Source organism: Zea mays, chromosome 10 (genome assembly GCF_902167145.1).
Source record: "Zea mays cultivar B73 chromosome 10, Zm-B73-REFERENCE-NAM-5.0, whole genome shotgun sequence".
Taxonomy (NCBI): Eukaryota; Viridiplantae; Streptophyta; class Magnoliopsida; order Poales; family Poaceae; genus Zea; species Zea mays.
In genome coordinates, this window is record NC_050105.1 from 112,076,812 (window position 1) to 112,100,675 (window position 23,864).

The following is a 23,864-nucleotide window of genomic DNA, read 5'->3' on the forward strand; positions in this document are numbered from 1 at the left end:
CCATGTATCACCTAATCTGTGGCCTCTAGATCGGTTAATCTCGATGCATTCTTAGTTCAATCGTCGGTTTAGGGTTTCATTTTAGGCTGTGATTCGATTTTCCGAGTATTGTGCTCTGTCTCGGTTGAACACTCTCCCGACTTTAGATCCTCCATCAGTATCTGTGTAGGTTAATTTTTACCTGTTTCCTTGATGGACTTAGTGTTTATGGTCTACGTCCTAGGGTTTATGATTTAGGGTTTACGATAAATGGTTTAGGGGTTTACATGTGCATACAAACCACATATAAGCATTGTTTACTGGTAGTACTAATTACCTGCAAGTTAGCCTTCCTCCATAGCACTGTATACTAACAGCATATCCATATCAGATGGATTCAGCAAACTCCATAGCCGACAAGGCAATTGGAAGGATGCAAGAGATTGCGGACAAGATATTTTCTGTAGCCAGGGAAACAATCCGTCCTAGACGAGGTTTGACCTCATTTGACGCTACCAAACTCCGTGTAGCATTGGAGGACATTGCTTGCATGATGCAGCAGGACTCTCTGGTGTTCCAAGAGTATTTGGACAAGGTCAACAACGTTAACAACCATGTTGACGTCGACTACGAACCATGACACTTGTCCTCACCAACCCCTGCTGAAGACTGGACTTTGCCGAGCACTTTGAAAACTTTTGGGGTGTTGAATATGAATCAGATCAAATGCCTTCATTTAGTGACAATGAGGTTTAAGTTAGTACATGGTTCGCCTGTTGGTAAGGGTTTAGGGCTACGTAAATAGGAGCGGACTTTTGGTTAGTGCGCAAGTGTCATCTGTTCCATGTGTTTTATGTCCATGATCGGTTGGATTCATCTCACGTATGGTAGTCAATGTAATAAGTCAAACCTAAATTTTAGCAGTTCTGCTACAACCCTATGGTATTATGGTTCCTTTAGCATGTTAATTTGTTATTTAACTGTATACTTGTTTTGCATTAGATGGAGAAGTCTGGCAAAGTGATTGCAAAGTGGGACACAAGAGCATCTAAGATTTACACAGAAATTTGTGTAGAAGAGGTCAATGCACGCAACAGGTCGCAACACTTTCTAAATGCAGAAGGCTATCCTAACCTCATTAGGAAGTTTAAGGAACGCACTGGCCACACGTACACCAGGGATCAAATGAAGAATAGGTGGGACTCTTTAAAGAGAATGTACACGCAATGGAAAACACTGAATGAAAGGGCTACAGGTCTTGGTCGAGACCCTCGTACTAGATGTATCAGTGCACCAGATGAGTGGTGGGCTAAGCAAAATGAAGTAAGTAGCATTTATTTTCATTTTTAGATTAGGAATACTGATCGGCATCTGAAAGTAGGCAATTCAATTTTACTGCACGCAATGCCAGGGTGTATTATGTTCAAAACTGCCCCGCTTGAGAATGAGGACGCCCTTAGGATAATGTTTGGACCCACTGTGTGCACCAATGAGACAACCCTTGTTCCTGGAGTTGAGGATGCAAATTCATCGTCTGATGGTCACGAAGAAGACATTTTAGGTGCCGGTGAAAATAGCACACCTGACCCCAGCTCTACAGTCAAGGGAAAGCGTAAGGTGTTCCATGACTCTCCTAAACCTAAGAAGAAAAAGGATCTGAGGGATGAATACATGAAACGGATTGTCGATGCTTTCGAGTCCAGGACCTTGAGCTCTTACAAGTCCATAACCTCCTTTGACAACGACCCCGTGCGTAAAGAGGTTGCTGCTTAATTAGAACAAGTCATCGAAGATGGTGCAACGGAAGGAAGCGACTTACATTTCTTTATGACTCATCTATTAATGGAAAAATGTTATAGAGATGTATTTGCTACCCTAAATACCAAAGAAGGAAGGAACGCTTGGCTGCGCCGTGCTTACGAGAAGACTGAGAAGTCTAGTTAGGTGTTTGCGTTATCATGAGTGCCATTGTTTCACAGTTGTCGGTCGGATTCCTGTTAGTCGTCCTGTTATGCTACAAACTGTCAGTCGTATGAGTTTTTTTCGTCGTCCAGTGCTGTTACAAACAATCAGTCGTATGAGTCTTATTTTTTCCGTCGAAGAAGTATTTCAATTATTCGAGTTCAAGTACTATTTACAATAATAACAGTTGTATGCCTGAGAACTATGTAATTGTGTCAACCATGTTGGACTTATGATAAATGTACAACTGACAGTTTGTTGGTATGTTAAACTGCTGATTGAAGTAAACTGGTTATTGTTTGTATCTTTGCAGATGTTTCAGCCTGATACCGACCATTTTGATGGTGAGAGGGATGAGGAATTAATAGTTACAGTAGTTGCTTTGGATATATGGGGGAGCTCATCAAGTGGGGTTTCCAGAAGAAGCATGGTGGAAACAGGTATCCAATGGGTTGAGCGAACATTGGAGAGTAGTGATGATTGCTATGACATGTTTCGCATGCGTCGCACTATGTTTCGTCGTTTGCATGATACGTTGGCGCATAATTATAGTCTGGTACCAAGTCGTGGAGTTAGTACAAAGGAAGCGATTGCCATTTTCTTGTGGGCATCCAAGGGTCCACAATCTTTTAGATAGATAAGGAATAAGTTTGGTCACTCATTGGAAACAATAAGCCACAAATTTAGTGAAGTCCTTAACGCAATTTATATGATGTCTTCTGACGTCATCAAGCATAAGGACACACATTTCAATGAGATTCAACCTAGATTGCGAGAGACTAGATTCTGGTCACACTTCAAGGATTGTATAGGTGCCATAGATGGAAGCCACTTTCCCGCGTCTGTCCCGGCCACGGAGCAACCAAAGTATATTGGTCGACACGGTTACGCATCGCAGAATGTCATGGTCGTTTGTGACTTCGATATGGGGTACACATTTGTTGTCACAGGTTGTCCTGGTTCAGTGCATGATACTAGAGTCTTACAAGATACTTTGATCATGTATGGGGATAGGTTCCCGCATCCACCTGAAGGTATAACTATATTTTAGTTTTCTACCATACGTTATTAATGTGTTTCATATGTATGGAAGTACAGATTTTTATTTGTTGCAGGTAAATACTATCTTGTAGATTCTGGTTATCCGAACAGGAAGGGATACCTTGCACCGTATAAGGGTCAGAAGTACCACATTTTAGAATGGCGAAATGCGAGGCAACCAGTTGGTAGCAAAGAAGTTTTCAACTTTGCACACTATTTCCTGCGTAATGTTATAGAGCGATCGTTTGGGGTCCTCAAAATGAAGTGGAGAATCCTTCTCAATCTACCTTCATTTTTGCTTAGGAAACAATCGAAGATAATTATTGCTTGCATGGCACTGCATAACTTCATTCGAGACAGTGCTATACACGATCGAGACTTTGACCAATATGTACCTACTAGCCTTGTTAATGATGTACACATAGGTGAGAGTAGTAGTAGCACATCTGATGAGTTAGACATGAGTGCATTTCGAGATGCAATTGTAATGCGTTAGTGTCGTAGGTTATTAAGTGAATGTATCGATAGTTATGTTGTAAAGAAGTCTCCTTTTAATGTAATGCACTTGTTGGTTCGGTGTAATTATTTGTTTCCATTTTTCAATCAGAATCTACAATCTTAGAATCTACGTATCCAAACACCCAGATTCTAACCACCAGCTTCTCTCCACAGCAGGCGAACCAAACACCCAGATTCTAACCACCAGCTTTTCCCCACAGCCAACTTTTTAGAAAAGCTCTTCAGAAAAAAGCCGAACCAAACAGACCCTATCTTTGTTTGGACTTCTAAACATGATGTTGCATTTTCAGTTCTCAAGTCTGCCCTACAAACAGCTCCTATTTTGGCCCTTCCGGATTTCAACAAGCCTTTTTGCATTGAAACAGATGCCAATGGCCAAGGAGTTGGAGTTGTTTTGTTACAAGATGATCAACCTCTTGCATACATCAGCAAGGCATTGGGTCCTCGTTCATTGGGACTTTCTACCTATGAAAGAGAATACTTGGCAATCTTGATGGTCGTGGAGCAGTGGCGTCCATACCTTTAATATGGGGAGTTCATCATTAAGACTGATCAACGAAGTTTGTCCCATCTTTCGGATCAGCGTCTTCATAGCCCTTGGCAACAAAGTTTTTTCACTAAGTTGCTTGGTCTTCAGTACAAAGTAGTATACAAAAAGGGGTCCGACAATTCAGTGGCCGATGCCTTGTCCCGGCGCCCTCATGACCAAATGGAACTTTATACATTGTCCTTGGCCACTCCAGTTTGGATGTTGTTAGCACCGGTTACACGGAGCAGAACTGAGGAAGGGAATGGGGTTTCGTGGAGAAGAAGAACAGGAGGTGGAGGAATAAGGATAGGCTTCGATAGATATTTTCTTCTTCGATAACCATTCCTCCACGTTTCAGCAGTATAAGTATTTACTTATTACATGGGCAGCACTGGCCCTCATTTCACCCACTCTGGGCCAGACAGAACCACATTGGGCTTAAGCTTCCTCTTGGGCCTCGTAGCCATGCCTTGGTGATTGCCAGTTTCTTCAACAGCCTTGTCTTCCACTATTACATCTCCTTGTGTGCTGACATTACCCCCTCCAGGAGCACCAGCTTGCCCCCAAGCGGGTGCTAAGGGAAAATGTTGACGCATAGCTTCAATATCCTCCCAAGTTGCCAGGGATGGCGGAAGAGAGGACCATTGGATAAGAGCTTGTGGGACTGCCTTCACTCCACGATAGACAACCCTGCGCTGCAGCACTGCCATAGGTATTGTAAATGAATCAGCTAGGTCTGGCAATGCAGTAGTTACCTGACTTGGAGGAAGCACCGATTGTTTCAACAGGGAAACATGGAAAACCGGGTGAATTGACGAAGATGATGGCAAGTCCAATTTGTAAGTTGTTGTTCCCACTTTAGCCAGTACACGGTATGGCCCAAAATAACGGAACGAGAGTTTGTTGTTTGAACGACGGGCGAGGGACATCTGAACATATGGTTGTAGTTTGACAAAAACTAAGTCGCCCACCTGGAACACTCGATCAGACCGCTGCTTATCCGCTTGGTGCTTCATCCGTTGTTTGGCACGAAGCAAATGTTGCTGTAACAGCTGGTTCATATGAATTTTATCAGCGATGAATGAACTCAGGTCGCCTGAGTGAGCATCGAAGGCCTGGATACCAAAGTGCTTTGGAGGATAGCCATATAAAGCCTCAAACGGAGATCTGCCAATGGAAGAGTGTGGACTGGAATTATACCAAAATTCTGCTGACGCTAGCCAACTGTACCACTTGGAAGGGCAAGCATGGACAAAACATCGTAAATAAGTTTCCAGACACTGGTTTACCCGCTCTGTTTGTCCATCGGTCTGCGGATGGTAAGAGCTGCTCATAAGAAGATTAACTCCAGCCAGCTTGAACAATTCCTTCCAGAAGTGACTAGTGAACACTTTGTCGCGATCTGAAACGATAGCAGTGGGAAGGCCGTGTAAACGGTATATGTGCTGGAAAAATTCCCTGGCCACAGACGCTGCCGAGAAAGGGTGAGATAGTGGTATGAAATGTGCATACTTGGTAAACATGTCCACCACCACAAGAATAGAATCGAATCGTTGAGATTTTGGTAACCCTTCGATGAAGTCCATTGAAATAGTATGCCATGCTGTGGGTGGCACAGGAAGTGGTTGTAGGAGGCCCGGAGAACGTGACCGGTCAGGTTTAGCCTGTTGACAAGTGACACAGGAAGCAACCCAGGAATGAACGAATGACTTCATGCCGCGCCAAGCAAATGACTGTTTGATTTTTTTGTAGGTTACTGGGACACCGGAATGACCTCCCACAGGGCTGTGGTGGAAAGCAGTGACCAGGGTATGTTTGAGGGAATCATCTGTACCAATCCAGATTCTGTTCTTATAGCGTAACAGTCCGTCACAAAAGGAGAAGTGAGGAATAGAAGAGCCATCCACTGCCAATTTGGCCAACAATTCTTGACAGTAATCATCATGCATATAAGAAGCAGCCACAGATTCAGCCCATTGAGGAACAACAGCGGTGACCGCAGCACAACTGGCATCGTGGGAAGCTCGACGGGAAAGAGCATCTGCGACCCTATTATCGGTGCCCTTCTTGTACATGACTGAGTACTGGAGGCCCAGGAGCCGTGTAAACACCTTTTGTTGCCAGTGAGTATGTAAGCGCTGCTCATTGAGGTGGATTAAGCTGCGCTGATCTGTATGAATGACGAAAGAAGAGTGTTGTAAGTATGACCTCCAGTGATCTACAGCCATGAGAATCGCCAAGTATTCCTTTTCATATGTTGAAAGGCCGCGGGTTTTGGGTCCAAGAGCCTTGCTGATGTATGCCAATGGATGCCCATCTTGCATTAAAACAGCCCCTACACCCTGATCACAAGCATCGGTTTCCAAAACGAAAGGTTTCGAGAAGTTCGGCAAGGACAACACAGGTGCTTGACTCAGACTAGTTTTGAGGCACTGAAATGCTGTGTCATGGTCAGAGGTCCACCAAAATGCAGAATTCTTTTTGAGTAAATTGGTCAGTGGTTTGGAGATGATGCCAAAGTGAGGCACAAACTTTCGGTAGTAACCTGCTAAGCCAAGGAAGCTCCGTAACTCCTTTGCATTAGACGGTTTAGGCCAATTGACCACCGCAGTAATTTTACTCGGATCGGTTTGCACACCTTCTTTGCTGATGACATGGCCAAGGTATGAGATGGAGCGAGTTGCAAATGTGCATTTGGATAGTTTGACTTGCCATTTATCCTTCTGTAACAGGGACAACACCACTGACAATTGCTGCAGGTGATCCTCAAGGGAAGAGCTGTACACCAAGATGTCATCGAAAAAGACAAGAGCAAACTTGCGAAGAACTGGAGATAAAGTGGTGTTCATTGCGCTTTGGAATGTTGCAGGAGCTCCAGTCAACCCGAATGCCATAACTTTGAATTCATAGTGTCCACTATGGGTCTGGAAGGCTGTTTTAAATTCTTCACCTTCTTGGAGTAAAATCTGGTGGAATCCAGCTCTCAAATCTAGACTAGAGAACCAGCTGGCACCATACAATTCATCTAGGAACTCATCAATGATTGGTACCGGGTATTTACGCTTGACCGTGAGGGCATTCAAGTGCCGGAAATCAACACAAAATCTCCATGATTCATCCTTCTTGCGAACCAATAAGACTGGACTAGAAAACGGGCTAGTGCTGTGTCGAATAATTCCCGAGTCTAGCATCTCCGAGACCTGTCTCTCTATCTCGTCCTTCACTGCCGGGGCATACCTGTAGGGCCGAATGAATACCGGTTGAGCACCTGGCAGCAGTGGGATGGTATGATCACAAGATCGTGAAGGAGGTAGGCCTTTAGGAGACTCGAAGACCGACTGGAACTGCTTAATAACTTGGGCAATCCTTGGGTCTAATTGGGTATCTGTATGGGTATCAGCAGCGGAATGCAGCAAATAAACCACATGTAGTAGGTGCTTGTTATCAGAAGAAAAGTTACCCTGTAACACTGCTTGCTTGCCCTGGTAAGAAAATGGCAGCCACCTTTCTGACCAATGTATCTTCATTGGACTAAACTTTTCAAGCCAGTCCATGCCCAGAACTATATCATAAGATTGTAATGGAAACACTCGGAAATCAGTGACGAACACATGACCTTGGACTGACCACTGTGTTGACTTGAATACTTGATTGCAAGGAACGACCCCTCCATCTGCCACGTGCACCAACACTTGTGTAGGCAAAAGTGACATCCCAGAAAGTTTAGCAGCCAGAGATGTACTGACAAACGAGTGGGAACTGCCTGAGTCCAGAAGGATGATAACCATGTGACCTTGGCATTCACCAATAAGCTGCATCGTGTGCCGCCTGGACGGACCGGTGACCGATGACAATGAGAGAGACAACAATTCTTGTGTTGGGGTGGTCTCAGCGTCCACTGGAGAAGATTGAGTATTATCTTCTAAGAGTTGCCACATCTCCTCGAGCACATGTAACTGCACTGTAGGGGAGCAACGATGCCCGGGAGACCACTTCTCTGCACACCTGTCGCACAGTCCCCTCGCACGCCGGTAGGCCTTCAGAGACGAAAGCTTTTTGTCCAGTGGACGGGGACATGCAGCCTCTGTTGGGGGAGGACGAGGTAGAGGTAGAGGAGTCTGTGTGTGCTTTGGCAATGAGGGTGGAATGAACTTGCGAGTTTCCATCCGAGGTGGCTCCGAGACCTCCTCCTGCAATTGAGCGAGAGCACAGGCAGTATCGAGAGTAGGAGGTCTATGTAAAATTACAGAAGACTTAATATGTTCCTTCAACCCATCGATGAAACGCATGGTATAAAATAAGGGGTCAGTTTTGCTCTGGTATGCCGCTAGCTGATCCACTAATCCAGAAAATTCTTCAATGTAAGCAGCTATGGTAGAAGTCTGTCTAATATGGAATAGCTGGCGGATCAGGTGTTCATATTGATCACGCCCAAAGCGTTCTAAGACCAAGTGACTGAATTCAGCCCAGCTACAATGTTTGACAGGAGTGGCCATGGACTGAAACCAACGCGCTGCGGCACCCGTGAAATGCATTGTCGCGACACGAATCCACACCTTAGGATCAACAAAGTAGATGTCAAAGTAATCATGGGCTCTACCAAGCCATAGACGAGGGTGTTCCCCGTCAAACTGTGGAAATGGAACCTTTGGCAATGGACCAAACTGAGATCCATGAACAGGCCCCGGAGAGAACTCGTAATCTGGATGATTGGATAACTCAGGAGGTTTAATATACGAGGGAAAACCGAAATCGGGCGTACCATTGTGCGGGAGGTGAGTTTGGGCGAATACACGCCCAAAGTCGGCCTCCGGGCTTTGAGAGTCGACGCGGTGCCCCATTGGGCCGTCAGCCGTAGGTCCGGCAGGAGTACGCGCGGCGGCTGACCCGTACGCGCCGAGGATTCCAGGTTGAAGATGTGGAGGATCCCGGGGCTCTGGACGCGACGGGGAAGCGATTCTGGCGACGGCGGCCTGTACGGAATTGACTCCATGCTTGATGTCGTCGATCGTTGATTCGATGACGGGACGCCATGAATCGAAGGCCACCGAGGCTGATTCGAGGGCCGCAACGCGTGTCTCGGTGGCGGCAGCCACCCGATCCGCCCGATCTGCCGCAGTCGTAAGGTGGAACTCCAACTGAGCAGCAACATCAGTGTGTATATCCGCCTTGAGGTCGTAGAACTTGTCGGAGGCGGATACTGCGGCGTGCTCCAGGTCAACGATACGAGCTTCCCAGTTAGCGTCATGGGCCGCGAACTTCTTATCAAGCTCGGCGAGGAACAACTTGGTTTGTGCCTCCAGAGCCAGCTTGAACTGCGGATCCATGGCACCGACTGATTTCGCGTGGCGGGTGAAGTAATGGAACTCTAGAACGCCGAGGATCGACGGAATCTGATACCAATCTGTTAGCACCGGTTACACGGAGCAGAACTGAGGAAGGGAATGGGGTTTCGTGGAGAAGAAGAACAGGAGGTGGAGGAATAAGGATAGGCTTCGATAGGTATTTTCTTCTTCGATAACCATTCCTCCACGTTTCAGCAGTATAAGTATTTACTTATTACATGGGCAGCACTGGCCCTCATTTCACCCACTCTGGGCCAGACAGAACCACATTGGGCTTAAGCTTCCTCTTGGGCCTCGTAGCCATGCCTTGGTGATTGCCAGTTTCTTCAACAGCCTTGTCTTCCACTATTACATCTCCTTGTGTGCTGACAGATGTCTGATATTGCCACCAGTTACTCCGATGATTCTAAGGCCCAAGAACTGCTAACAGCGCTGTCTCTTTAACCCGGTTCAGTGCCACACTTTACTTTGCAAAATGGGTTGCTTCGTTACAAAGGCAGACTGTATGTAGGCGATGTTCCTCATCTTCACAATAAGTTGATTGCAGCCTTTCATGATTCCCCAGTAGGTGGTCATTTTGGTATACCAGTCACTCTTCGACGCCTTAAACAACTCTTTTTCTGGCAAGGAATGAAGACAACTGTTACAACTTATGTTACATCTTGTGAGATCTATCAGCGTGCAAAACCATATCGTTCTCACTATCCAGGGTTGCTGCAACCTCTTGAAGTTCCTGTTGCTTCCTAGCGTACCATATCAATGGATTTTGTCACTGGGTTACCAAAGTCTGGCCATGTTGATTGTATTTTGGTGGTAGTGGATAAATTCTCCAAATATAGGCACTTTATTCCTCTTCACCATCCATACACTGCAATATCAGTGGCACGGTTGTTTCTTGATAACATCTACAAGCTCCATGGTCTTCCACTGGCCATCTTTTCGGATCGTGATCCTATATCCAAATCCACTGCCCATTTTTGGAAGGAGCTGTTTGCATTAGCTGAAGTTCAGTTGCGTATGAGTACAACTTATCACCCTCAATCTGATGGACAGACTGAGCGAGTGAACCAGTGTATGGAGACTTTCTTACGCTGCTTCGCAAATGTTTGTCCTTCCAAATGGCTCTCTTTTGATGAGTATTGGTATAACACATGCTTCCAGTCTGCCTTGGAGCGTTCACCATTCGAAGCAATCACTTTGGTATGACAGCAGCTGATGCTTGTGTCAACTCTGACCTTGCTGCTTGGTTAGCTGACCGATCAGTGATGCTCGACTTGATTAAGCAGCATCTCTCGAAAGCTCAATCTCGTATGAAAAAACAAGCTGACAAGAGGCGTTCTGAAGGGTCTTTCGAATATGTGAAATTGCAACCATATATTCAGAGCTCACTTTCTCGTCGTTCTTGTCAAAAGTTGTCATTCAATTACTTCGGTGATTTATCGCAGTCAGGTGGCCGTCAATTGCGCGGCCGAGCTCACGGCACGGTGTCGGGAGCCACTAGTGGATAAGCCATCGTCCTATGGTTTTTTTTAATATACTAGAGCTAATAGTTAGTGACTAAAATTAATTGAGACATCCAAACACCCCAGCTAATAGTTCAGTTATTAGCTATTTTTAGTAAATTAGTTAATAGTTAGATAGTTATTTGTTAGCTAGCTAATTCCACTAACAATTTTTAACCAACTGTAGTTCTAGTGCATTCAAACGCCCCCTAAGACCCTGTTTGTTTCATATTATAATCTCTCTATATTATATAATTCAGCGTAAATAATCCAAGAGATAAACAAACGCCTAGATTATAGGTTTAGATTATATAATCTAAAGCCCAGATTATGATAATCTCATAATCTCCTCAAAAGTAGCTTATTTGAGATTATTTTTGGTAAAAAACCCACTATCATGGTTATGTAAATAGAAATTACAATATATGTCAATCTTTTTTCCACGTCTCAAATAAACAAACAAGGGTAATGTTGTGTTTGTGAATAATCTACATTTGTATAATCTAGACTACCAAACAACTACATGTAATCTGAATTATATAATTTAGATTATAATCCAGATTATATAATCTATAAGCTGAAACAAACAGACCCTAAGCAAAAAATTGGAAAGTCAAGGGTAAAATGATCTCCTTATGTCCATACAATTATATTCAACCTTTTTTTCTTTTATTAAACGTCTAAATGATATTGTAGCGCCGACAAAGTGACAAAGCTCATTTCTTTATAACGCAGAATTCTAAATTTATCTTATTAGACTATGAGAGTGGTTCTATCAACACTGACCAGTATATATTGTATATATCTCTCGTCCATTCAGCGTCGCATGGAGCCGTGCATCCAGAACGGCACCCCTCTGGCTCTACGGCGCACCATTCATCCCTATTTCTTCAGCAGGGGGTGTACTACTGTACTGGCTATCTCTGACTGCTCTTGTCGTTGCACACCTTCCTTTTGCGTGGAAATCGGTTCTGGCCTTCAAGCCTGTAAAGCTCCCCCCTTTCTGATCCACACCATCGCTGCTGCGCCTGCGCGGCCTGTTTGCATTTCATAGCCAGAACCCACTCTTTTCCTTCCTTGTTTTGCGCTAAAGCAGTCCAATTAGCATCGCTCGCTCATAAGTCTGTTGGAGGCAGCATTGAGCTATTTCTGCAACCAAGTGTGTATTCCTTGCTTCCCGCAATCCAAAGCTGCCTCCTTTTCTCGGATCCAAATCCCGCAACGTTTTCGTCCATTTGGCAATCTCGCTGGTGCTTGTCAAGCTCTAAGCCTGACACCCCCCCCCCCCCCCCAACCCCAATTCCAGCACCAAAATCCCATCTTTTTGCTTGCTGGTGCTGGTGATTCCGTGGCCAGTCCGATGGGGGCGCTTGGGGACAGGCTGCGGGCCTTCTCCACGAACCGGTGGCTGGTGTTCGTCGCCGCAATGTGGCTGCAGTCCATGGCCGGCATCGGGTACCTCTTCGGCGCCATCTCGCCGGTCATCAAGGCCGCGCTGGGCTACAACCAACGCCAGGTGGCCGCGCTCGGCGTCGCCAAGGACCTCGGCGACTGCGTCGGCTTCCTCGCCGGCTCGCTCTCGGCCGTGCTGCCGTCATGGGCGATGCTGCTCATCGGCTCCGCTCAGAACTTCCTCGGCTACGGCTGGCTCTGGCTCATCGTCACCAGGCAGGCGCCGGCGCTGCCCCTCTGGATGGTGAGTCCGTCTTTTGTTCTCTTTTTTTCTTGTTTATTTATGGAATGTGAATCCTTCGCTTGGTTCATCGGTTGTTCGTGTTGTGAGCAGGAGAGCTGTTCGGTTTAGACCTTTTGTTTAGGAGGGATTGTTCAAGATATTAATGCTGCCTTCACTGATCTTGGTCAAGAAATCTGAAGATTAGAGGAGTTCCTACTAAATTACAGCAAAAGCAGTCAACTTGTTGCCTGTCGAACTGTTCTGTTCCCCAGTGACAAAACTCATCTGTTTCTGCCCTGCTCATTTTTTTATGGAATTGCCAAGTAGGTGGGCCTAAGATGTGACCTGATGAATAAATATAAACAGCTGGACTGAACCAACCGAGGAACGATTGCGTGGACGCTGGATCGTAGATCAGATCAATTGCAGTGAACACTTCTCTAATCACGTTTAATTTACTTCTGAATTGACCAATCAAATCACATGAGTGTACTGCTGAGGGTATATTCGCTTTTAGTGTCCATATTGTTTTTTAGAGAAAAGGGTTCCCCTGCTTTTAGTGTTCATATAGTTAGGTTGTCATTGTCACTAATTTTGGACCATGTGTATAATTTTAACAGTTGTGTAACCATTATGAATTATATACAGTAACTGGTTGCTACCTTTTCTGAATTTGAAGTCGTTATTCATCAAGAAATTGTGCGGTTGAGTTTTTCTTTTTTGAATTCAGAAGTAGGCTGTTTCTATGTTTCTGTTGTAGCAGAAACTCTCCCTCTTTCCTTCCTTATCCTGCTTGGCTGTCAAAATAGTCTAGCCATACTTCCTCAACCTACCTTTGTGTCAGTTGGCAAATGGGAATGATGCAACGCAGTCATTTTGCTGTAGTTGCATCTTTTGTTCTTATTTTACCAGCATCTTAGATCTGTAAATCTATCCACTTTTCCATTGCACGTGCTCATGTTTTCGGTATATAGCAGCATGGGCTTCTCAAATTACAATTGGCCGACAAATCCTGTTGCTATCTGCATACCAACTTATGTGGAGATCTTTTATACACATACCAAATATTCTGAAACTCATTTATTTCTGCAGCTAATATGTAATGTTTTACTGTTGTTTATTCAGATGTGTGTTCTTATCTATGTTGGGACCAACGGTGAGACATTCTTCAACACAACCGCACTTGTTACATGCATACAGAACTTCCCCAAGAGCAGAGGTCAGACAGTGGGTATTATGAAAGGATTTGCGGGCCTTAGCAGTGCAATCTTGACGCAGCTGTATGCAGTAATGCACACACCAGACCATGCAACACTTGTCTTCATGGTTGCAGTTGGTCCATCGTTGGTTGCTCTTGGCCTGATGTTTATTATTAGGCCTGTTGGAGGTCACCGCCAGGTGCGTCCATCTGACAAGAACAGCTTCTTGTTCATCTACACTATCTGTTTGCTCCTCGCCTCATATCTTGTCGGCGTCATGCTAGTCCAAGATTTCATGCAACTGAGCGACAATGTGGTTGGTATTCTCACTGTGCTTCTTCTCATACTTCTTGTTTTACCAATCATGATCCCTGTGACCTTGACATTATCATCCAAAACACAACATCCAATTGAAGAGGCTCTCCTTTTTGAATCATCAAAAGGAGAGACAAGCACTTCACAAGAGAAAGAGGATCAGCCAGAGGTCATTTTGAGTGAGGTGGAAGAGGAGAAGCCTAAGGACATTGATTCATTACCTCCATCTGAAAGGAGAAAGAGGATCGCAGAGTTGCAGACCAAGTTAGTGCAAGCTGCAGCAAGGGGTGGGGTTAGAATCCGGAGGAAACCACACCGAGGGGAAAACTTCACCCTGATGCAGGCATTGGTGAAGGCTGATTTTTGGCTTATTTGGTGTTCGCTCCTACTTGGATCAGGATCAGGTCTGACAGTGATCGACAATCTGGGTCAGATGAGCCAGGCTGTTGGGTTCAAAGATGTACATATTTTTGTGTCATTGACGAGCATATGGAATTTCCTTGGTCGTGTTGGAGGTGGCTACTTCTCTGAGATTATTATCAGGTATTGACACTGACCTATCCATCACTGTTTGTAATGGGAAAATGGGCCTGCTATTGTTGGCATCATAGGATATGTTTGGTTTGAGGTCAAAGTAGGATGAGACGGGGGTGACACCGTTCCCTCGATTTTTTGGGGCCATTGCCGCCACCAAAAATTGCTTCGGTGTTCACCTCGCCCCCGCGTGACTCTCATCCAAACACTATAAAAAATGTGGCCACCCCCTTCATTCACTCTTTGTACGTGCAACAAACACACCCATAATTTTTTCCACCAAAAAAGAAGTGATCTTTCCACTTTGTTAAGTTTAGGCTGATGTGCTTTACTTCGATTCAGTTTACCTGTATGCTAGCATTAGAGGTTTACTCCACAGCAGGTGTTATTTTTGTTGGGAGTACGAGTGAATTGTCCATCTTTCCCTAATAGATTAAGCTTTGGATTGACATTTCAATGTGATGGTACGAGAACTATTTAGGTGACAAATGTGAAGTTTCACGTACATTGGGCAACTATGTTTGGCCCGTCCGCATAACACATGTGACATTTCATGTGTACATTGGCCATCGAGCATGATGACGTGCATAAAAAGATTAGGTAGTTATTACTAATTAAATCATGTCATATTGACATATTCAAAGGTGCAAAAATAAAAAGATTTGCCACATCCAATAAGTCACACATGCATCAATTAGATCAAAAAAGGATCTTTACATCTAAAGTTTTCCTTATTTATCCTATTTTACAAAAATATAAACAAATATTTCACATATTACCTCCTAGGAAGTAATGGATGATTCTAACCATCTGATGTAATTAAATGAACGGCCCACTGTCATTTGGGAGTACCACGTCAAAGCCTAATAGTTTTATATAAATTGCAATTTCTTCTAGTTTCAGTTAATTAGTTTACCCTATAACTGTTGTTTAGGTTTGATAAAGCTTGAAGTATTTCTTTGTGCATATCAAGTTTCAGAACTGTTAAAATCTTGATTTGCTGTTCTTCTAATCAGGGAACACGCATACCCAAGGCACATAGCGCTGGTAATTGCTCAGATCCTGATGGCTGTTGGTCATTTCCTCTTTGCAATGGCTTGGCCTCGAACTATGTACATCGGAACCTTCCTGGTTGGACTCGGATATGGAGCTCATTGGGCTATTGTGCCAGCTGCTGTCTCTGAACTTTTTGGCGTAAAACACTTTGGTGCAATGTACAACTTCCTCACAGTAGCAAACCCCACAGGGTCACTCATCTTCTCAGGCCTTATTGCTAGTAATTTGTATGACTATGAAGCTGAGAAACAAGCACAAGGCCATCAGATAACAGCATTGACATCTCCAAGATTGCTTCATAACATGGGTTTTCTTGCAGATGGACCACTGAAGTGTGAAGGAGCTGTCTGCTTTTTTGTTAGCTCATTGATTATGTCAGCGTTCTGTGTTGTTGGAGCTGGCTTAAGCCTCATGGTTGTTTACAGAACCAAACGGGTCTATACTCAACTCTATCGTTCAAACCGCACATGAAACTTCCATGGATAGGATATGCCATTTCCTCATGTTGTTCCATGTACCATAATTTTTGCATATATGTGTCGTATACACACAAAATTAAAGTTTGCATGTATATTCTCTAATCATTTCAGAGGCTTTACTGCACGAACTGCTGTCCCCAAATAGAAATTTGCACGCCTCATTTGTCGGATAGACAGGCTGTAGCTGAAGCCTGAAGCTTGGACCATGAATTCTGTAATGAAGGCTTTGTACTAAGACACACATGTCCATTCAGCTCCGGCTCTACTGTAATTTTCTTTTATGTGCATGATAGAATCTTCTATGATTCTGCCAAATCTAAGAGCTCTAGTTGTTATTTTGTTGTTTCTCTTTTGTGATGTATCAACTTGTTACCAGTAATTCTTGCTTCCTGCATAGACTTCCTGTATGCTTTGGTTCTATATAAACTGTAGTTGGGAACAATGACCTGAAGAGACAAGAATCACGATTGTTACATTGAGCATCAACTTGGACCACGGAGCGCTTCCACTCTTGCTGAATTGTGTTATCGGAGCTCCAGTGCACTTTGCAGTACTAGGCATATCTCTGTCCTTGTACATATTGCCGTTAGTAGCTGCTGATGAACATCTTGGTATTTGCAGAAGTGCTACAGTAACCTCAGAAACACCCACTGCTTGGCATTTGCTCTGACGAATGCTGATGATCCCTATCCTTTTTTTTTTCTTCCTGAGCTTCTGAATGTAACATGTACCTAAGTGACCTTATTTTATTATGAGATCTGTGTGGTCTTCCTATTCAATTGAAGGATCAATCAGTTACCCAGCTGTTCTGCACTGGCTATTTACAGTGTGTTTGGTTTGTGGAGTCACTCTATACCTCATGAGGTGATGCATTATAAGTTCATTCTATCAATTTTGGTGGAATCAACCCACTCCTCATCTATATACTAATTATTAGCTTATGAGGAATGGTGTGGTGATGTATCAACTCATTCTATTCCACAAACCAAATAAAAAAGTGAGGAGTGAGAAGAAGATGGATCACTTCATGCCTCAAACCAAACACACTATTAGAGTCTAAACTAGTTCCACATCTGTACACTGTAATATTTGTCTACACCTGGTCACCTGCATCTCTGAATCATCTCCTACATTTTTCTTGAGCACTTTTCACTTTTTGGTCATTGGGTGAGCAGCTGTCATCAGCAATTCCAGCTCCAACTCTTTCAAGTTCATCCCTAAGGAGCACCATCTTGCTGCTGCAGTTCCATAACCGCAAGAGCACATCATTACACCCCTCACCATTTTTGAAGTGTGATAACGTTCTGTTACAGACTCTAGGTGCCTGGAGATCTTCAGGGCAGGCTACCCTTATGTTGGTCCATATCATCTGCTGTCTTCTGGGTGCAGCTTCAGGTCAAGGCTGTGGGTTTTTTTTTTGCAAGTTCATAAGGCAAATCCTCATGTTCTTTACTTTGCAAGCTCAAACAAATACTCCATATCACGTATGAACCAGTTGCAGGAATCACTCTGTCTGTGAATTGCTGTTAATACTGGCAGAAGAAATGTCAAACAGTGTTAGTACTTGCCCTTAGATATTTTGTGCTAGTGCTGTTTATTTTATTATTGTATTCCTTTTTTCAGATACCAGTACAGAAGAAGAAAAAAAAGTGCTGGTGAGTGATGATGTAGAGAGGAATGCTTAAAGAATAGTAACAAGGGGAGTGGGTCCCACACTTGGGAAAAGGGGGTTCTCACACAGCCATATGTACACAAGGTATCTTCTCCGGTGGAGGGGGGAAATAGGAGTGAGAGGAACCTTTTTATGGCTGATGCTGTGATTTTAACCCTAAGCATTATTGCATGGGAAATTCCTGATATGTCCCTGGCATTTGGTTGTTCTAACATCAGCACCAGGTTACCCCTACTGCTGTGATTTTACACAATAGCCCCTGATAAAGTGTCACGTACACTCGTATATAGGACTAGTATATCACATATCTGTACGCAAGCAAATTACCTCCTGAGTGCCTTTTGTATGTCCGAAGTGATGTGTCCCGTGGGGCCCACCAGGAGGACATTAGAGCCATTTCCCGTATTGAGTGCCCTTTGTGCTGGGCTCAAACCTCCAGCTAAAACACAAATCATGGTCTCTAAATAAATTCGGCAATTATCTTTTTTTGCTTTTATACACGCGTATTTTTGTGAAACAAAGGAAAAAGTTGGAAATCCCGAGAAAGCCCCTGAGTTAGGGATTGAACCCGTTGTTTGGGGCTGCACTGTTACCAGAATTAATTTGAGGCGCCGAATAGGGGCAAAGTTCGAAACTTTTGGAGCAAACAAAAAACAGAGATGGAATAATTTATTTCCTTTTTACAGGACACACATGACCTGACCTACTCTTTTTCTACTCCTACTGCTGCTGCAGCAGCTACATTACCCTTCTCAGCACATTGCTATTGTGTATTGCAAAATTTTGGAGGCTTTGACTAAAAAAGCTTCGTTTTTTCGAGCTTGCTCCTCCCCCGAAAAAAAAATCGGGGCCCAAAAAGTTCGCAATTCTGGGGGCTCCCGTGGCCGCAGGTCCGCCCGAATTAGCGCGCCTCTCGGAGATGATCCTGCGCCGGTGAGTTCCCAGTAGATCCCTCCCGCTGTCAGCTTCTGGTTGAGGTGCGTCTCGCCGCCGGCCGCGGCCTGGCGCGGCAGATCTGGCGGGTGCCTAGGGTTTGGGTCCGGCTCGCCGGGAGTCCCCGATTCGTGGCCTCCTGGAACCGGTGGCGGCGCTGGGTTAGTTCCTTGTCTTCTTGAGGTCGTGGATCACGCGGATCGAGGCGTTTCTTGGCTCGATTCGTGCTGGGGGTTTTGCGAGGTGCTCGTGAACTGGTTTCAAGGTGCCTTCTAGGGGCTTGGTTTGTCCATTTCGCTGGGGTTTTTTTTTTTGACATGCTATTGCGGGTGGGTTCAAGATTTGTGGACTCGCGTAGAAAGTTTGGATCTTTTGTTCCACTTGCTCTTATGAAAGACACGATTTTTGTTGTGGGTATTGTTGGAGTTGCGTGATCTGCTTAGCTTAGCAGCTGCAGATCAAAGATGGAATGCTGAGTAAGGATGCTCGGGAGTCCGAATTTAGTGAAGTGAATCTCAGTGCCGCTTAGTGGTTTGATGGGAGTGCATGCTCTGTCCGAGCTGAAGTTAATACTGTGAAATGTCAGTTCTCTATGAGATAGAACTATCGATGAGTATGGTTTTACTGAAGCGCTCACTTCTAGATTATTTTGGATCTGAAATGATTAGTTCAAACGTGGTAGCTTACTTTTCTGGGACTTCTTCAGTGCTTGTTTACATACTGCTTGGTTTCTCACTTCAGTGCTCTTATTCAGTCCTTTTGTAATATGTACTGTTGCATCACAGAGTTCTTTCATTTTGATGTTGTTGTTGAGATTTCTAACCTAGTTGTACTTAACTGCAGGCAAAGGCAATGAAGATCTCTAATCTGGATGCACACTTAATCTTGTCCAGCTCTTGATCAGTTGATCTTGTGCTTTGCTGCTCCTGCTCAAGTTAATTTGTTGGCCAATCAAGTTCAGAGGCGCAGATGAGTGAGGAGTACAATATGGATGATGCCCTAAAAGCCAAAAATGTTGCTGAGACCAAGTTCCATGCCCGTGACATCAGGGGTGCTCGGAAGTACGCACTCAAGGCCCAGAATCTCTGCCCGACACTTGAAGGCATATTGCAGATGGTCTCAACGCTTGAAGTTCATCTTGCAGCTGAGTCCAAGATTGATGGAGAGAGTGACTGGTATCGGATATTGTCTCTAGGCGCCTTTGCAGATGAAGAGGAGGTGAAGAAGCAATACAGGAAGCTAGCTCTGCTGCTGCACCCTGACAAGAACAAATCAGTTGGTGCTGAGGAGGCCTTCAAACTGATCTCTGAGGCGTGGAGTGTGTTGTCAGATACTAGCAGGAAGGTGGTTTATGATGAGAAGAGAAGAAATCATTCTGTTGTCAATGTAACCAATGGTATCTATACTTATGATAAGAAGGCAAACAAGAGGGCTCGAAAGAATGCCGCTGCTGCAGCTGCTGCCGCCGCCGCTGCTGCAGCCGCAGCTGAGACTACCACTCATCCTGTTGGGGTTGATACATTCTGGACATCTTGCAACCGCTGCCGGATGCAGTATGAGTACCTAAGAATTTATCTTAATCATAACCTGCTGTGCCCAAATTGCCATAATGCATTCTTGGCAGTGGAGACTGGGTTCCCATGCAACGGAAGCAGTTCATCATTCTCCTGGTCAACCAAGCAGCAGCCACAGCAGAACCACAATTCAACCAAGCATTCATATGGCTCAACAAGCAGGACTTCTAGCATCCCTGGGACAGGGCATGGGGGGTACCAGCAAGATAATGCTTATGATTCCTACAACAATCAAGGCTTCCAGTGGAATCAGTACTCCAAGACAACACCTGCAGCTGGTACCAATGCTTATGGTACACATGCCTTGGAGAAACAGAGAAAGAAGCATGATGAGAGCTACAGCTACAACTATTCTGAAAGCGGCAACTTATATGTCCATGAGAAAGCTGCTTCAAGGCGTGGTCGCTTCTCAAAGCGGAGAAGGCATAATTACGATACTTACACTACTGTGGATTTTGGTGGCGATAACAAAGAAACAGTTGCCGCAAGCACAGAACCAACTGCTGTTTTCACTGATGTGGGACGGGTCAACGGTACTTCAGCGGAAAGGTTTAGATCTGCAGTGAGTGGAAGAAGAGCAAATGTTCTTGGTGAGATTACCCAGATTGATACACGAAGTCTACTTCTTGAGAAAGCCAAGGCAACTGTCCGCAAAAAATTGCAGGAGTTAAACATTACATCATCTTCACGATTTGCAGAGAGAAGAGGATCTGAAGGAAAGCTAAATCCTTGTGGCAACAACATAAAGGTCAATGGTGTCCTCTCTGACAAACCTGGCAAGGGAGTCAAGCTATGTAGCTCAAGAAGCATAGAAATCCAAGTGCCTGATACTGATGACAAGAATCCAGAGCAGCGCCGTGTACCTGTGTCAATTGACGTCCCAGACCCCGACTTCCATGATTTCGATAAAGATCGAACAGAGAAGGCATTTGACAGTGATCAAGTGTGGGCTACATATGACAGCGAAGATGGCATGCCTCGCCTATATGTAATGGTTCAGAAAGTTCTTTCGATGAGGCCTTTCCGGATCCGCATGAGCTTTCTCAACTCAAAGTCAAATATCGAACTGGCACCTATAAGCTGGGTTGCCTCCGGTTTCCAGAAGACATGTGGCGATTTCAGGGTTGGGAGATATCAGGTCAGCGAAACGGTCAACATATTTTCACACAGAGTGAGCTGGACTAAAGGTCCCCGAGGCGTCATCAGGATTGTTCCCCAGAAAGGGGATACATGGGCCTTGTACCGCAACTGGTCTCCTGATTGGAATGAGCTTACACCCGATGATGTGATATACAAGTATGAGATAGTAGAAGTCGTTGATGATTTCACCGAGGAGCAAGGGCTGACCGTCATCCCGTTGCTGAAGGTTGCCGGATTCAAAGCTGTCTTCCACAGACACATGGATCCCAAGGAGGTCAGGAGGATACCGAAGGAAGGGCTGTTCCAGTTCTCACATCGAGTTCCTTCTCGTCTTCTGACCGGTGAAGAAGGCAACAACGCCCCGAAAGGTTGCCATGAGCTGGACCCCGCCGCAACTCCAGTGGACCTTCTTAAGGTTATCACGGAGCTCAAGGAAGATGCGGTGGGCGCAGACTGCTAAATAGGAGAAGGGGGCAACTCTGAACACTGAAGATAGGTAGCTGGATGTCTGGACGATCAGATCCCACTTGGTTAATGACACGGTGCAAGCACATGATGGTATCTAAAGCTCTACTACGTCATCTTATTTTTGGCTGATGACTTGGACAATACTGCCAGGGCAAGCAGCCTGCGTGACGGAGTTCTGACCCTTTTAATTCTTAGGCATTTCTAACATTTGATTTCATCTCTACACGAACTGATTAAATGGCCATTGGGAGGAGACTGCACACGGCATCATCGGTGAGGAGGTTAGTCGACGGGAGGTTGTTTACTTGTTTGTGTTGCCGCTCTGTAATGTACTGTAGGAGGCAAGTCTGAGTCGAGGGACAAGAGCTGCAAGGCTTGGCTTGCCCGTGTACCCCGCATTTGTGTACCCTGTTTTTTTACTTGTGATGTTGTATTTCCTTCGGTTTTATAGTAATTCATCGCCATGATGTTGAACCTGATAAATTGTAGACTCTGAACTCTGGTAACCATGTCGGAAAATCTAGCGGCTTTATCTAGTGGATGCTTCTGTCTTTCACCCTGCACTGTTTGGTTGGGTGCCATACTTGGACCAAATCTTATACCCAAGAATGTGATTCTGGTGTCATGTGGATTGTACCACTGCGCAGCCATGCTTGTGTATTTATTTGGTTGTGAGTTGCTGCTGCCCCTGCAAATATCCAAGTAGATATGCACTCACGGCACGGTATGATGTGATTTTCTGCTGCTTGGTAGGTGGTGTGGTAAACGAAAATACGAAGAAAACTAAGGCCATCTTTGATTGCAATAGAGTTAATAATTAGGTGGCTAAAACAATATTAGTGAAATTAGCTGGCTAATAATAACTAGCTAATTTTTAGTTGACTTAGGGGATGTATGAATGCACTAGAACTAATAGTTAGTTGACTAAAAATTGTTGTTAGAATTAGCTAGCTAACAAATAACTACCTAACTATTACTAATTTACCAAAAATAGCTAATAGCTAAACTATTAGATAGTGTTTGGATGCCTCAACTGATTTTAGTCACTAACTATTAGCTCTAGTGCATTCAAACACCCCCTTAGCCGGATAGTTAAAGATATAACTAAGGCCTCGTTTGGCAGAGCTCCGCTCCGTAATTCTCTAGCTCTAAGAGCTAATTCTCTAACAGAGTAATTCCAAATGATTCTCGAGTAGAACTGAATTTATTTGACGAAAACTGTTTGACAAATTATGCGTGAAGTGATTCCTGAGGGGTTGGAGTGTAGGGAGCATGTTGGGAGCAGCGGGAAGCAGGTTTTTTTAGCTCTCATTCTCTAGTACAAAATAGAGACTAGATTTACTTCTTCCACGATGGAGACTAGATTCACTTTACTTTATAAACAGTGCAGTCTAAATCGAGGGAGCTGTGGCGGTTCACTGTTGACATCTGCTAGCGAGGGAGCGTTGTAGCGGATGCCGTTGCAGCCTTAGGGAGCTTCTGTAGCCACCACATCAAGGGGAGGGGGCTGTCTGGCGGATGCCGCTGCGGACAGCCTAACAATGTTCGCTGTCTGCTAAGCTTTAGGGTGTGCTCGTCGTCCGATTGGCAGACGAGCTTCCGTCCTCTATTGCTGGTTCCCCCGCCTTCAATCTTCCAGTGCACTACGGCCTACGGGGAGCTCCTGGACGGTGCGGGACGAGGTGATCTTGGCATTGCTGGTCTCCAACATCAGTTTCTCCTTGTGGTCACTGGTCAGTCGACGAGTGGTCGTTCTTGGATGGCTCCAAGCTGACCGTCTGCTTTAGTTTTCAGTTTCTGGCCACCAGAAAGTGTTGAATACTAACAAAAGTTCAATTTTTCAGCTCGGTTTTGTAAGAATTACTTCAATCAAAACCGTCTAAAATCAATGCGAACACAGAATCGGCAGAGCCATTGTGATATTAGAAAATTATCACTTTCT

The 23,864-nt window shown here is 44.7% G+C and overlaps 2 protein-coding genes across 3 annotated transcripts; both read left to right on the forward strand.

Moving 5' to 3' along the window:
- Positions 1-11,695: 11,695 nt before the first annotated feature.
- On the forward strand, positions 11,696-16,914 carry LOC100381633 (Major facilitator superfamily protein). 2 transcript variants are annotated; one of them, XM_008663885.3, is made up of 4 exons: positions 11,696-12,573; positions 12,664-13,053; positions 13,678-14,609; positions 15,617-16,914. In XM_008663885.3, the coding sequence occupies exons 2-4, from the start codon at positions 13,036-13,038 to the stop codon at positions 16,125-16,127; spliced, it is 1,461 nt and encodes a 486-aa protein (XP_008662107.1). In that variant the 5' UTR covers positions 11,696-12,573; positions 12,664-13,035; the 3' UTR covers positions 16,128-16,914. The 2 variants fall into 2 exon arrangements, with proteins under 2 accessions (XP_008662107.1, NP_001167921.1); NM_001174450.3 differs by lacking the exon at positions 12,664-13,053 and having other exon boundaries at positions 11,707-12,573; positions 15,617-16,912.
- Positions 16,915-20,158: 3,244 nt separating this feature from the next.
- LOC100191440 (uncharacterized) lies at positions 20,159-22,402 on the forward strand. The gene has a single exon (NM_001136873.1). The coding sequence runs from the start codon at positions 20,289-20,291 to the stop codon at positions 21,912-21,914; it is 1,626 nt and encodes a 541-aa protein (NP_001130345.1). The 5' UTR covers positions 20,159-20,288; the 3' UTR covers positions 21,915-22,402.
- The last annotated feature ends 1,462 nt before the right edge of the window (positions 22,403-23,864 follow it).